At 66.4% G+C, this 12,490-nt stretch overlaps 2 protein-coding genes across 2 annotated transcripts; both read left to right on the top strand.

The window, feature by feature from the left end:
• Positions 1-749: 749 nt before the first annotated feature.
• EMIHUDRAFT_194878 (hypothetical protein) lies at positions 750-4,028 on the top strand (the record flags this gene model as incomplete). Its single annotated transcript, XM_005794513.1, has 10 exons — positions 750-804; positions 1,019-1,088; positions 1,159-1,861; positions 2,086-2,121; positions 2,199-2,615; positions 2,730-2,789; positions 2,891-2,941; positions 3,015-3,176; positions 3,321-3,691; positions 3,968-4,028. 10 exons carry the CDS (start codon positions 750-752, stop codon positions 4,026-4,028), a joined length of 1,986 nt encoding a protein of 661 aa, XP_005794570.1.
• Positions 4,029-7,014: 2,986 nt separating this feature from the next.
• Positions 7,015-8,301, top strand: EMIHUDRAFT_431958 (hypothetical protein; the record flags this gene model as incomplete). The annotated part of the gene is given in 6 exon segments (XM_005794512.1): positions 7,015-7,026; positions 7,097-7,396; positions 7,546-7,669; positions 7,730-7,966; positions 8,025-8,174; positions 8,187-8,301. Coding segments are annotated over 6 exon segments (937 nt in total), but the record flags the coding sequence as incomplete, so codon positions are not given.
• Positions 8,302-12,490: the final 4,189 nt, after the last annotated feature.

The following is a 12,490-nucleotide window of genomic DNA, read 5'->3' as shown; positions in this document are numbered from 1 at the left end:
CGGCGCTTCGGTGCTCGGGCGCGCTCGCCATTGTGGTCGTTCAGGGCGGGTCGCACAGCGCCCGCACACACACACACTGGGCAAATCGGCCGATTTCCCTCCCGCTAAATCATCACGGCCCCGTAACACCCTCCGCGCGCGGTCAAAGGCTCCCCAGGGCTGCTCCATGTCATGAACCAACAGACACAAGCAACAAAACCCGCACCTCTAAGCTTCTCGGGCACCCCGAGGCCCATACGGCGCCCCGGCGGGCCCCGGCGGAGGTCCGGCGCTCTCTCAGCATGCTCGATGCTCGAGCTTTGGACCACAGACGGGGTCAAACACTCAAACTGACCCACCCGATACATAGTCGTTCGACAACCCCGGGAGATACCGGGAGATACCAGGAGATACGAGATACGGGCAGATACGTTAGGCTGAATATACTTTTCCTCTCGCACCCCGTCTCTTTTCCTTTCCTTTTTTCTCTACAGCACCCTCTCTTTTCCTCTCTCTTTTCCCGGGGAAACCATCAAATTTTCCGGGCTCTGAGCCGAGACCCGAGTCTGAGGCTCGTTTGGGGCCGGCCCAAAATCAGCCAAATCTGCGAAATACCGGGTATTTTGCGGGTATACCTGGAAACCCCCGGTATACCTGAAAAATACCCTGGTCCCTGCGACCGCCTGGGTATCGTGCCGATTTCCTCAATTTTGCCTCAGATTTTGCCCCAGACCAGCTCTCAGACTCAGGGAAACTCGCGAGTTTCCAGAATGGAGCACCAAACACCCTCTGTTTTTCCTGGAAATTTCCGGAAACGCAAACAAAGTGCTGGGGACCCTCTGTTTTCCTTTTTGTTTGCCGGAAAGGTATATGCAGGCCAACAGATACGGGCAGATACGGGCAGATACGGGCAGATACGGGGAGATGCGAGAAGATGCGAGGAGATGCGAGGAGATGCGAGGAGATACGGTCAGATATTGGAGAGAGAGAGAGATACATCAAGATACCGCAAAAAAAAGCCCCCTTCCTCTTCTTGGAGGTGTCACGGTCCTCTGGGCGTTCATCTGCCTCTCGAGCGGCCGCGTCGCAATCCCACTCGCCGCCGTCTTGTTCGCCACCTTCGCCAGCTGGCGGCTCCTCGGCACGAGCATCACTTTTTATGACGGCTCGCGGCGCCAGCACACGACCTGCGAAGGCTCCTGAGGCTCCTGCGAGAACCATGCGCTTGGCGGAGCGCGCCCTCCGCGCGTGGCACCTCGACCTCTTCACGTACGTCCTCTCCAAGGTCTGGTTTGACCTGCTCTTTGTGTACGTGCTACGCCTGCTCCCCAGGCCATACTGCTGTCCGGTCGGCGAGTCGCCGCGCCAGCGCCTCTTCTTCTCCCTCGTGCTGAAGCAGTGCTCGGCGGCTGAGTCAACCGCCACGCCGTGCCGCGAATCAGCCTCCGCCGCGGCGCTCCTCGCCGCGGCGGCCGCGCTCCTCGCCGCCCTCGGCCTCATCGACCAGGGCGTGCAGAGCCTCGCTATGCGGAACGCCTCGGCCGCCCGGCTGGTGCAGAGCGTGGCAGGGATGTTCCTCGGCTGGGCGCTCGGCCACGCCTACGCCCACGCCATCTCGGAGGGCGGAGGCGCGGTGTGCGGCGACGGCTGGACGTGCAGCATCTTTGCCGATCTCGCCTCGGCAGTGCTTGTGACCGTCTCCGCGGCCCCGCTCGTCGCGGCGCTGCTGCGGCTAGCCTCCTGCGGCGGCGGCGCCGACGCCACTGCGGCCGAGGAGAGCAGCGGCGAGCGGGACGGCGCGGGAGGCGTGCTGCGCCGGTGCGTGTGCTCCTGCGCTCGGCTATTGGCGGGCGGGCTGAGCACGATGACGATGGTCGCTTGGGTCGAGGTTAGGGTTAGGGTTAGGGTTAGCACGAAGCCCGACGTCGGGTGCGATGGACCTCTTTGTCTGGTGGGCTGAGCCTCGCCCTTTCTCTCTGCGCGCGCTCTGTCACACACTTATGCCTCCCTCGCGTGGTTGATGGTTGCCTGGGTCGAGGCGGCGGCGAGCGAGGGGAGGACCGGTCCGCACCACCCTCCTCACGAGGCGCGGCGGCCGCACTGCAGGCGCTCAAGAGCTCCATCATGGAGACGGGCCAGCCGGTCCAGCAGCCAGGCGCGCTGCGGGAGCCTTCCGGGGCCCTTCTCGCAGCCCTCGCGGAGCCTTCTAGGTGGTGCAGCTCGGCGCGCTGCAGGCGCTGCACGAGTCGCACGCGGACCTCTGCCGCGCGGACAACGAGAGCAGCGCCGTCTGCGCGGCGCCGCAGACCGCGGAGGCGCTGCTGCGCGACGCATCAGAGTACCGGCTGCTGCTGCGGCGGCAGATTGCCCCGGGCGGCTGGAGGCTGCCCCTCACCAAGCGGCTCCTCGTCCTCTGGGCGATCGCTCTCACCTTCGGCGCCGCCGCCCCTCCCTCCCGCCCTGCGGCCAACGCACACAGCCGGATGCAGCACCGCCCGCCTCCCCCAGGCCTCTCCCTCCTCGTCGTGCGGCTCGTGCGCTGCCGCCGCTCCCTCGAGCACGGCGTCGAGCACGCGAGGCCCGCCCGTCGCACACACGCCGCAGCCGAGCCAGTGGACTGCCAGGGCGCGCCGGCGGTTGAGGCAGCGCCGCCGCCGCCGCGCTCCGCGCCGCCGCCGCCGCCGCTGCCGCCGCCGTGCGCCCGCGCCGCCGCTGTCGCCGCGGCGGGCGGGCGCGCCTCTGCGGTGCAGCTCCTCCTCCTCGTCGAGGCAGCGAGCGGCTGGGCCACCGGCTGCGCGTGGGTGGACGCGGTGCGTGCTGCGGGGCGGGAGAGAGCGCGCGCTTGGGGCCGTGAGATGGCTGCCAAGGGGATGGGGCAAGCATCCCTCCCGCCGCCCCTCCCCGCCCGCAGGTTGGCGCGCTGAGCCACTCGTTCGCTGCGCTGCCGAGCAAGGGCGCGTGGGTGCTTCCCCTCCGCCCGAGGCTGCGGCCCCGTCTCTTGCGCCCTTCCCCCACCCGCGCCCGCCCGCGCGAAGGTGATACTGGGCGACGCAGGCCTCACCTTGCTGCTGCACGCCCTCGCCGTCGGCTGGCTCGTCGCGCAGCGCGGCCGCGGCGAGGCCACGGAGGCCGACGAGGCGGAGCCGGAGGCGCGATCTGCCGCCTACAACGCGCCGAGCAGACGGGTCGAGCGGTGGGTGGTGGAGCAGGCGCCGAGATTCGCAGAGATCGCCGAGATCGCCGAGATTCGCCGAGATTTTATGAGATTTGTTGCGCGCCCCGCGATTTACCAGAACAGTAGCATTCACTGCGTGGATTTCCCGGGCGGAAACCCTCTGCAGGACTTCTTGACCGGGGCCGCCGCCTTTTGCGTCGGCTGGGGCTACATCGTCTGCTTCCGCGACTGCTCCTTCCTCCTCGGCCTCGTCTTCGGGCACGAGTCGGAGGCGTGGTCGCGCGCCGGAGAGGTCCTCTTCGCCCTCGCGCTGGGCACGCTCCTGACGGTCGCCGCCCTGCTGCTCTGGCTCCCCGCGCGCGACTCGCGCAGTCTCGCCTTCGCCGCGCTCGAGGCGGTCAGGCTCCGGCCCCGCCGCCCCGCACCGAGCGTGGCGCCGAGGCGGCGACAGCCGCGGGTCGGCGGCGGAGGGACGCCCGGCCCAGCGAGCGGCGCCGGCTTCTCGGCGTCCGCGCCGGAGCCGCTGCTTCGCGGCCAGTCGGCGCGGGCGGAGGGGCACGGGCACCAGCCCCTCTGCGCCGGGGAGACGGAAGCGCGGCGACGGGAGCCACACACCTGAGCCTGTATGGTTCGGCAGCCTCGCTGCGCTCCTTCAGAGCGACGCATGGCATGCAGCAATGGCATGCTCTGACTCAGCCGTAATCGTTGGGTAACGTCATACGGCTGTGGTAAAGGTAATCTCCCGAGAGCCGAGTAGCGAGAGTTATTGTGTACACTGTCCTGATCCGTTCGGTTTTTGACGTTTTTGTTTAGTGAGAAGTACTACAAACAGTCAAACTCAGATCCTGTGCAGTGCCCTTCTCTTGGTGTGTGACTGTGTGAGGGAGTGCCACGCGGGGAAGCACGGTGCACAGACAGAGCCCCTTGGGAGTGCGAGTGGTGAAGGGAGAAAGAGGCTTCCGCTTCGTACTAGCCCTCCGGACACCGGAGCGAGTCCGCCGTCCTCGTTCCACGTTCACGGGTCAGACCTGGAGGGCTGGAGCGAAAAAAAGGCAAGCGTCAAGCGAGTTGAGCCAGACGAAGAGATTAGGAGCAGCAGGGACCCGAGGGACCACGTGGATGACGCGGCTAGCTGCTAGTCCCCATCGGGAGGACGACCCCGGCTGGTAGGAGTAGTCGCCGACCACACCGCTCCACAAAGACCCCTGCACAAAAATCGCACGCGGCACGGGGCGGGGACCTTGTTAAAATCTCTCTCTCTCTCTCCCCTCTCTTTAATATTTATGCGTTTGAGTGCCAGAGAGAGATTCACACCCTCACAGAGCGGATCCGTTTGTGTCTGAGAGAGAGAATTTTATGTGTTTTGTTGTGTCTGCGGCGGAAGTGTTAGGAATTCCAAAAGTCGCCAAAAGTCGCCAAAAGTGGCGGCGCGTCGCAATTACCCGCCCGCCGTCCCGGCGGTCCCGCAGCTCGCGCGCATCTCCCTCTTAACCCACCTCTAACATCCCAACATGGAATTCCTACTTCTTACACAGGGGAGGGCCGAGTGGAGCCGAGCGGAGCCGAGTGGAGCCGAGTGGGGCTGAGTGAGTTGATGGAGCTGCCACACCGCACCATCTCGCAGGGGCTTAAGACTTTAGAAAACGGCGGTGATTGTCTCCGGCGTGAGCTGTTGAGATGTATTCTCGCGGACGGAAGAAAAGAGGAAAATGGTGAGTAGTAATCTGCAAGGCAATTGAGACCCGCGGGGGCAATCTCGAGTTAGGTTAGGTAGAAAGGTGAAGAACAGTCAGGCTCGGACTGGACACCAGCGCGGTATGGGTGGACGCGGGACAGATGATGACGACACGCACGAGCAACACACAGACACAAACAAGCTTAGAAGACACACAGCCATCGTGGCTGCCACACACCCTGAGTTGGCGTACACATAACTCAGGGCCATATTCTTCCTGTGAGTAATGGAGAAGTCTGTCCGCGCCTAAGGATTCTGCCTTTCCTATTCTGCTCTACTACACAAGGATTCTTGCTATTCTACCTCTCACTAGATTCCCCTTCCCAGGTTCCTCTTCTGCTCAGATATTCTGATTCTCTCCCCAGACTCTCCCATCTTGGCCCCGCTTTCAGCTTCCTGATTCTCCATTCTCGTTTCCTCCGCTTCCTTTCCGATTCTCTAGGGTAGCCAGAGCCAATTCCTGATTCTGCGCCCCCCTCCCGATTCTCCTGTCTCTCTTCCTATTCTTGATGCTCCATTTGATTCCTGATTCCTGATTCCTGATTTGTCGGATCGCCCACATTTTGACCGGGATTCTGATTCCTGATTCCGATTCCTGATTCCTGATTCCAACATTTTGACCGGGATTCTGATTCCTGATTCCTGATTCCTGATTCCTGATTCCTGATTCCTCGGAGTTACGCATTTCGGCGGGATCCTATGTTGGCCTGACTCTCCGAACTCCTGAGCCGATATTGCGTGTGCGCGGGGCTTCACACAGCTCACTCAAACTTCGCCCGCGGCAGCATGCTCAGGCGCGGGTCTCTCTGGCGCTCCAGCCTCACGTCAGCGCACTCAGCGCTTAGGCCTCGGTCCGGCGTCCGCAAAGGCGCAGTGTGTGGTGCGGGCTCTGCCCGCCCCCCCGAGGAGAGGGGGGGGGGGGCGCTCCCGCGCGGGGGGGAGCCGAGCGAAGCTCGGCTCGGGTTCAAACTAACCCTCCCCCTTTTCCCTTTTTCTAAAACTGCTCGCTGCGAGCGGCTCGCTTCTAAAACGAGCTCGCCGCGGCTGTCGCCGCGTCTCGCCTGTCTAGGCGTCGTGATGCGTGTGTGCTTTTGAGCTGGGCGTATAAGAAGAAGAAATTGAAGCACTCCTCCCATTGACTTAGTACGAGCCCCGAGACACGAGACAGCAGCCTACCCGTTCTACACCCACACCGCCGCGGAGCTGCCTAGCTGGCGGGTGCATTCACAGCGAGCCCGCGGGCTTGGAGACCCAATCAGACAGCACTCCCCACAGCAAAAGAGCAGACGTGCCGCTGTGAGCATCGCTGAGCAGCACCAACGACCGCTTGCGGGGTCGCCGCAGGCCGGCGCCAAGCTGCATCTGACGCCGGCATGCCGTTCAAACCCCGGCACCAAGCGCCCGCGGGAATGGGAGACCGCCTGCCCAGAATTAAGATCGGCCGCGCACTGCTCTGGCTCCACCATGCCACCGCCCATGAGATCTCTGACGCACGTGTGATGAGCCGCCGTTCAAAAGCGACTGTACTGTGCGGAGCGCGGAGCGCACTTCGATGGCAAAGTGGGTGGCGCGGAGGATACGGCGCGTACACATGAGCGTGATTGGTTGAGTGAGCATGCCCAGATGGCCGGCTGGCCGGGCTACCGCCCCTCGACGGGCAAAAACAGGAATCAGGAAACGAGAGTCCGGCCGGGTTGCCAAGAAATCGGCCGGCAGAAGGGAAAATACCTTTCCGGCATCCGGAGGCAGAAACCGCAACCGCGCGACAGAATCTGATAAGGCGAGAATCGGACGGACAGAATCAGATCGATTAGGCAGAAACGGAAGCTGGGTGAGGAATCCTGCCCGGAGGCTGAGTGCGTGGAAAGGGGACGGGCAGAATCAGATCGAGTAGGCAGAACCGGAAAAGGAGAGTGAGAATCAGAAGAAACGGACACGAATCCCTCTCGAGCCTCCGCATACAGAATCCTGTCTTGGGTGGCAGAATCGCTAGTGCAGAATCCTCAGGCGTGGACAGGGTTCTCCAAGACTGCTTCCTGTCCAAGGTGCAAAGGAAGCTCGATGAAAATAAAAAACGATCGACGGCGGCTGCCAAGATCTATTGGACCTACTTACTGTAAAAATGGTTGTCACTCTCGTGCGCTGCTCGTCCCGCCCTTTTTTTGGCCCCTCCTCCGCGAGCCACCCTCCTCTCCCACACCGTGCAGGAGGCGCTCGCTGAGTCGGCGCGCGAGACGGAGCACGAGGACGGAAGCGACTCGGACGACGACCCCCTCCCCGCTTCTCGCGGCCACAGCCCCTTCTCGTCACGACTCGCGCCGCGCCGGCTGGTGGGCGAGGCGTCCGCCTCTGGCGCGGGCGCAAGTTTCCCGATGTACGTTATTCGAGTATCAGACTTTCTCCGCCTCGAGCGGCTCACCACGCACAACGAGCTGCTCCGCCGCGGCCTCCTCCGCCGGCTGGACGATCACGATCTCGAGGCGCACGTCCACTTTGTCTCCCACCAGGCACGCGCAACCGCCGTGCTCCGCGTCGCCCCCCACCCCCGCCGCCGACACAACACCGACACAATCCGGCGAGGCACCCTCACACGGGGTCTCTCCCCCCGCCGCCACGCCGCACCATCACACCCGTCTCCTCCGCCGCCGCGCCGCAGTGGTGCGGCCGATCGGAGGCCGACCCGAACGGGGACCACCTGCGCACGATGCAGGGCGCCTTTCGCATGGCGCGCGACAGCCAGCACGACGAGCTCTTCCGCTCCACCTCGGCAGCTCCGCCCTGCATCTCCGCCCTCGATCCTCTGGCGCCTTCCTTCAGCCTGCTCGGACCCGCACGCATAGGACAAGCTCGCCTTCTTCAAGGGCTACTCGAAGAACAACGCGCGCTTCCTGCGCGACCTCTCAAGCAGCCGCTCCTCCCGGCGGAGCACGCCTCGGAGCACACCCTGCTCCACGCCGAGCGCCACGCCGGACCTGCGCCGCCGGCCGGTCGGGCCGAGGGAGGGCGTGCCCCTCCTCGCGGCGGCGGCAGCTAAGGCGGCGAGCGGCCGGTGCGGCCTCGGCGAGCGCTTCTCCTCGGTGCGCCGCTTCTGTTCTGGACGACCCTCTCCCCGGACCCGTCTCGGAGCCTCTCTTAGGCGAGCACTCCTCGGCGGACGTGGCGGACCGCTCCTCGTCCTCCCGCGGGGGCGGGGCGGTGGGCGGGGCGAGGACGTCCCTCTCCTCGCTCAAGTCCATCGAATCTGGCGGCGAGGAGGCCTCCCAGCCTCCCTCCCCTTCCGGCCTCAGCCACTCCAGCCTAGACTCCGGTCCTAGCTCCGGCCCCTCCGGCGGGGTGAGGAGGCGGAGCCTTCCCAGATCGACACTGAAGTCGACTCCGCGCTGCGTCTCGCCCGCCATCTCGCCCGCCGACCGGAGGCCCGACGCGCTCGAGCTGGCGGCCGTCTTCTCTCAGTCTGTCGGCAGCGGGTGTGGGGCGTGATGGCCGGACGCCGCTAGCCCGCCGCACGGCACCGAGCCGCTGAGGGGCTCGGGCCCTGCTCCCGCAGGTGGGTGTGGATGGACTATGTCTCGATCCCGCAGACGCGGGGCTGCCTCAACGAGAAGGAGCTGCGCGAGACGGCCGCCGCGCAGCGCCTCGCCATCAACAGCATCCCGGCGTACGTGGCGCGCGCAAACAACTTTTGGGTGTGCGCGCCGTCGGGCGTGCGGCACGAGGACGGCGAGCGGTGCGACTACGCGACGTGGTCGTCCCGCGGCTGGTGCCGGATGGAGGAGTGCTGCCTCGCCCTCAACAACTGCGGCGACGGCCGCCCAAAGCCACGCGCAGCCGGTCGGTATCTCCCTCTATCTCCCTCTATCTCCCTCTCTCTCCTTCTAGGCCGGCCCCTCCTCGTCACGCAGCCGATCGGACAGCGGCCGAGGGTGCAGGTGCTCGACTCGTTGGACCGGCTGACGGTCCACACGCAGCGCCGCACCGCCGTCCTCACCGGCCGCTTCACCTGCTGCGAGACGGGGCACCGCCGCAAGACGGCCGACGGGAGGGAGGAGTGCCTCCCGTGCGACAAGGTTGCGCTGCGGCCGGTGCTGAGCGCGCTGTACGAGACACAGCTGGCGACCCTCCGCTCCAAGTTCGAGGCGCAGCCCGGCCACGCAGGGCCGTTCTGGGACGTGCTCGACGCCTCGATGCGCGGAGACGGCACTTTCTTCAAGCACATGCTGCTGCGCATGCACCGGCAGTGCTTGCTTGCCGAGTCGCTGCAGGAGCCCGCCGAGGGCGAGGCGCCGCCAGGCGCGAGCGGGATGCCGATCGGCTGGTCCAAGCGCTTCGAGGAGCTCGAGCTCCGCGACCTCGAGGAGTACGTGCGCACGTGGGGCGTCGACGGGCTCGAGGAGCAGCGGGAGGAGCTCGCCACCCTAGCGGCGCGAGAGGGGCACCTCCCAATCCTGCGCTACATCGTCGAGCGGTACGGCGCGCCGCTGCGAGTCGAGCCGAACCCGGCCGGCCTCACGCCGCTGCAGGAGGTGGCGCGGCTCGGCTGCCTGCAGGTCGTGCGCTACGTGCTTCAGGCGCAGGGCGTCGACCGCGCGGCGATCAACCACCGCTCGCCGTCCACGGGCTGCTCCGCCCTGAGCGACGCGGCGATGCGGGGCCACGCGGGCGTCGTCTCGCTGCTGCTCGCCGCTGGCGCGCAGGTCGACGCGCCGCGCAAGGACGGCAAGACGGCGCTGCACTGCGCCGCCGAACAGGGCCACGCCGCGGTGGTGCGACAGCTGTTGCGCGCGGGCGCCGACCCGCTCGCCAGGGAGGAGGAGGGGCGCACGCCCGCCGAGCTCGCGGAGGTGTGGCACGAGGACGCGCGCGCTCTCCTGCTCGCCGCCGAGGCCGGCCCGTGGTGGCGCCGGTGGGGGAGGCTCGGCGCACAGGGCGCAGCTTCCTCCTCCCCCGCACAGCGCAGCACCCCGCAGGCCGAGGCCGAGGGCGCCACTGACGCTGCTGACACCGCCGTCGCCGCCGTTGCCCTCGTCACTGCCCTCACGGCCAGCGCCGTGTGCGTCAAGCTGCTGGCAGTCGGGGTGCGTTGGGCTCGGCGCGCGCTCGAGACGGGAAGGTGGGGGTGAGAGTGCGGACGTGCGCGCGGGATGGACGGGGCGGGTGAGCACAGCGGCGCGGGGAGGGCGGGGGCACACTCAGGGCTACCTGTGGCGGGCTGGCGGGCGGGCGGGCGCGGCGCGGCACAGTCCGCTGACCGCTCGCGCTCCCCTTCTTCAATCTGCGAAGAAGCAAGATCGGCGCGCCCGGGGCATTTTTGAAAACCAACTCGCTGGTCTCTCCGCAAGGCCTCCCGACCGCGTCGAATTCATCGACGCGGGCTCTCTCGGCTACACGCGCTACGCTCTACGGGGGGCGGTGTGGACCCCGTGAGTTGACCAGGGGTTGTGCGCCGGCCCCTCCTGCTCGGCTCCAGCGAGTAGACAAGTCTTACCATCAACAGAGGAGACGGATCTGACCTCGGGGCCGATGTGACCAAGCGCTGGTAGCGTGGTTTTACCTCACACCCATGGTCTGACTCACAGTGTGCCGGCAGTCGCCGAGTAGTGTCGCTCACACAAGCCCTGACCCCTAGCTAGGGGGGGGGGTGCGCGTTCGCAGGGCCATAACACGCGTCTCGTTTGGCACTTGGAGCACTTGGAGTGCGGTCATCAACCTCACGCCCAGGACCGGGGAGCTAAGAAGCGCACCCAGCGGGCCGGATGATCGGGATCGGGTTACGGGCTAGAGAGCCCTAGCCCCGGGGGTGCGCGGTCGCAGGGCCATAACACGTCTCCGAGGGATGGTTCCGTGTACCGGGTTACCCCTTAACTGCAGAACGCACCCTCTTCCTCGACCGTGGGGGGGTGCGCGTTCGCAGGGCCATAACACAGGTCTCCGAGGGTTAGTTCTGCGCTCCGGGTTTCCCCCAGCGGGCAGCGGCGGAATTTTTCCCTCGCGCTGTGGGTCCCCCTAGCTGCGGAACGCCCCCTCTACTCGGAGCTAAAGAATACTCTCCGAGGGTACCCGTACCCGGGTACCAGGTTTCCCCCTGTCCACGATCGTGTTGAGTGCATGTCTGCTCCTCTCGTGTCTATCATCCTCCCGATCCACAACGGCGACATGTGGATCGACGAATGCCTCGAGGCTCTCTTGTGCCAGACGGTTCTGCACGCAGAGGCATCGAGCGCTGATCCAGCGCCGCCAGCCTGCCGGCTCGAGCTGTCAGCCTATGACGACGGCCTTCGCTACGACGCACGAGGCTCCGTTCGTGCGATAGGTTCCGACTCGGGTCTCGTTGCGAGTAGGCTCATCGGACGGCTCGTGGGACTCACTTCAGCGCTGGAAGCCGCGCCTCGAGGCTGCTGGCGTGGCAGTGGTGATCGGCCGTTCTGGCGGCTCGCAGGGCGGCGGCTGCGGGTTCGCCAAGAACCGGGCCGTCGCGCAGAGCAGCGGCACGTGGCTCTGCTTCCAGGCGGTCTCCCACTTGCACTCCCAACAGCTCGCAGTGCCCGCGGCGTGAGCCGAAGCCTGGTCGAGTAGGACGTGGACGACCTCTCGCGGCCGAAGCGAATCGAAGCGCAGCTGCTGGCGGCGGCCGCTCGGCCGGGCGCGCTGGTGGGCGCACGCGTGAGCCGCGAGCCCGAGGGCTCGACTGCGCGCTACGTCGCGTGGGCCAACGAGATGAGCGAGGAGGAGCTACTGTTGCACCGCTTCCGCGAGTGCACGCTGCTGATGCCGACGTGGTTCATGGCGCGCGGCACGTTTGTGCGCGGCGGCGGCTTCCGCGAGGAGAAGTGCGAGGACCTCCTCTTCCTGCACGCGCACGTCGCGCGCGGCGGCAGCTTGCACCGCGTCGGCGGGTGGGCGCGGGGAGCGGGAGGGCAGGGTTGGCAGGGAGGGGCAGGAGCCGGGAGGGGGGTCACACGCCCCGTCTCACACGCCCCGCCTCCGCCGCTCAGGTCGCCGCTGGTGGTGTACCGCTACCACGCCGCCGCAGTCACGCACGCGACGCCCCGCGCGCTCCTTCTCCGCCACCGCACCGCCGCGCTCGAGGCGGCCGTGCTCTCTGCCCACCCGAGCTGGGCGCGCTTCACCATCTGGGGGGCGGGCCGCGACGGGCCCTCGCGACGGCGAGGCGGCGGGGAGGGCGGCAGCGTCGTCACCTTTGGGCGCCTGGCAGTAGGCGCGATTTTTTCAAGGCGATGAGCGAGGATGGGAAGCGGCGTGTCGCGGCGTTTTGCGACGTCGACCCAAAGAAGATCGGCTCGAAGTACATCTACGAGGCGCACCGCGTGCCCATCGTCCACTTTCGAGAGGCGCAACCGCCCTTTGTTTTGTGCGTCGCGCTCGGTCGGACGGGTGGCGCCTTTGAGGCCAACGTCACTTCACTCGGGCTGAGGGAGGGGTTGGACTATTACCACTTCTGTTGAGAGACGCGCGCGGCCGAGGCGCAACGTAAGCCGCAGCGCCGTGTCTCTGTCTCGTCTTTGTCTAGCTGCCGCAGAGCCTCAGCAGCCAGCAGGTCAACCTGCCGCTCAAGGAGGGCCGCCGCTGCGAGGAGGGCGCCT

Source organism: Emiliania huxleyi, assembly GCF_000372725.1.
Source record: "Emiliania huxleyi CCMP1516 unplaced genomic scaffold EMIHUscaffold_1, whole genome shotgun sequence".
NCBI lineage: Eukaryota > Haptophyta > Isochrysidales > Noelaerhabdaceae > Emiliania > Emiliania huxleyi.
This window is presented reverse-complemented; position numbering and strand designations above follow the sequence as displayed.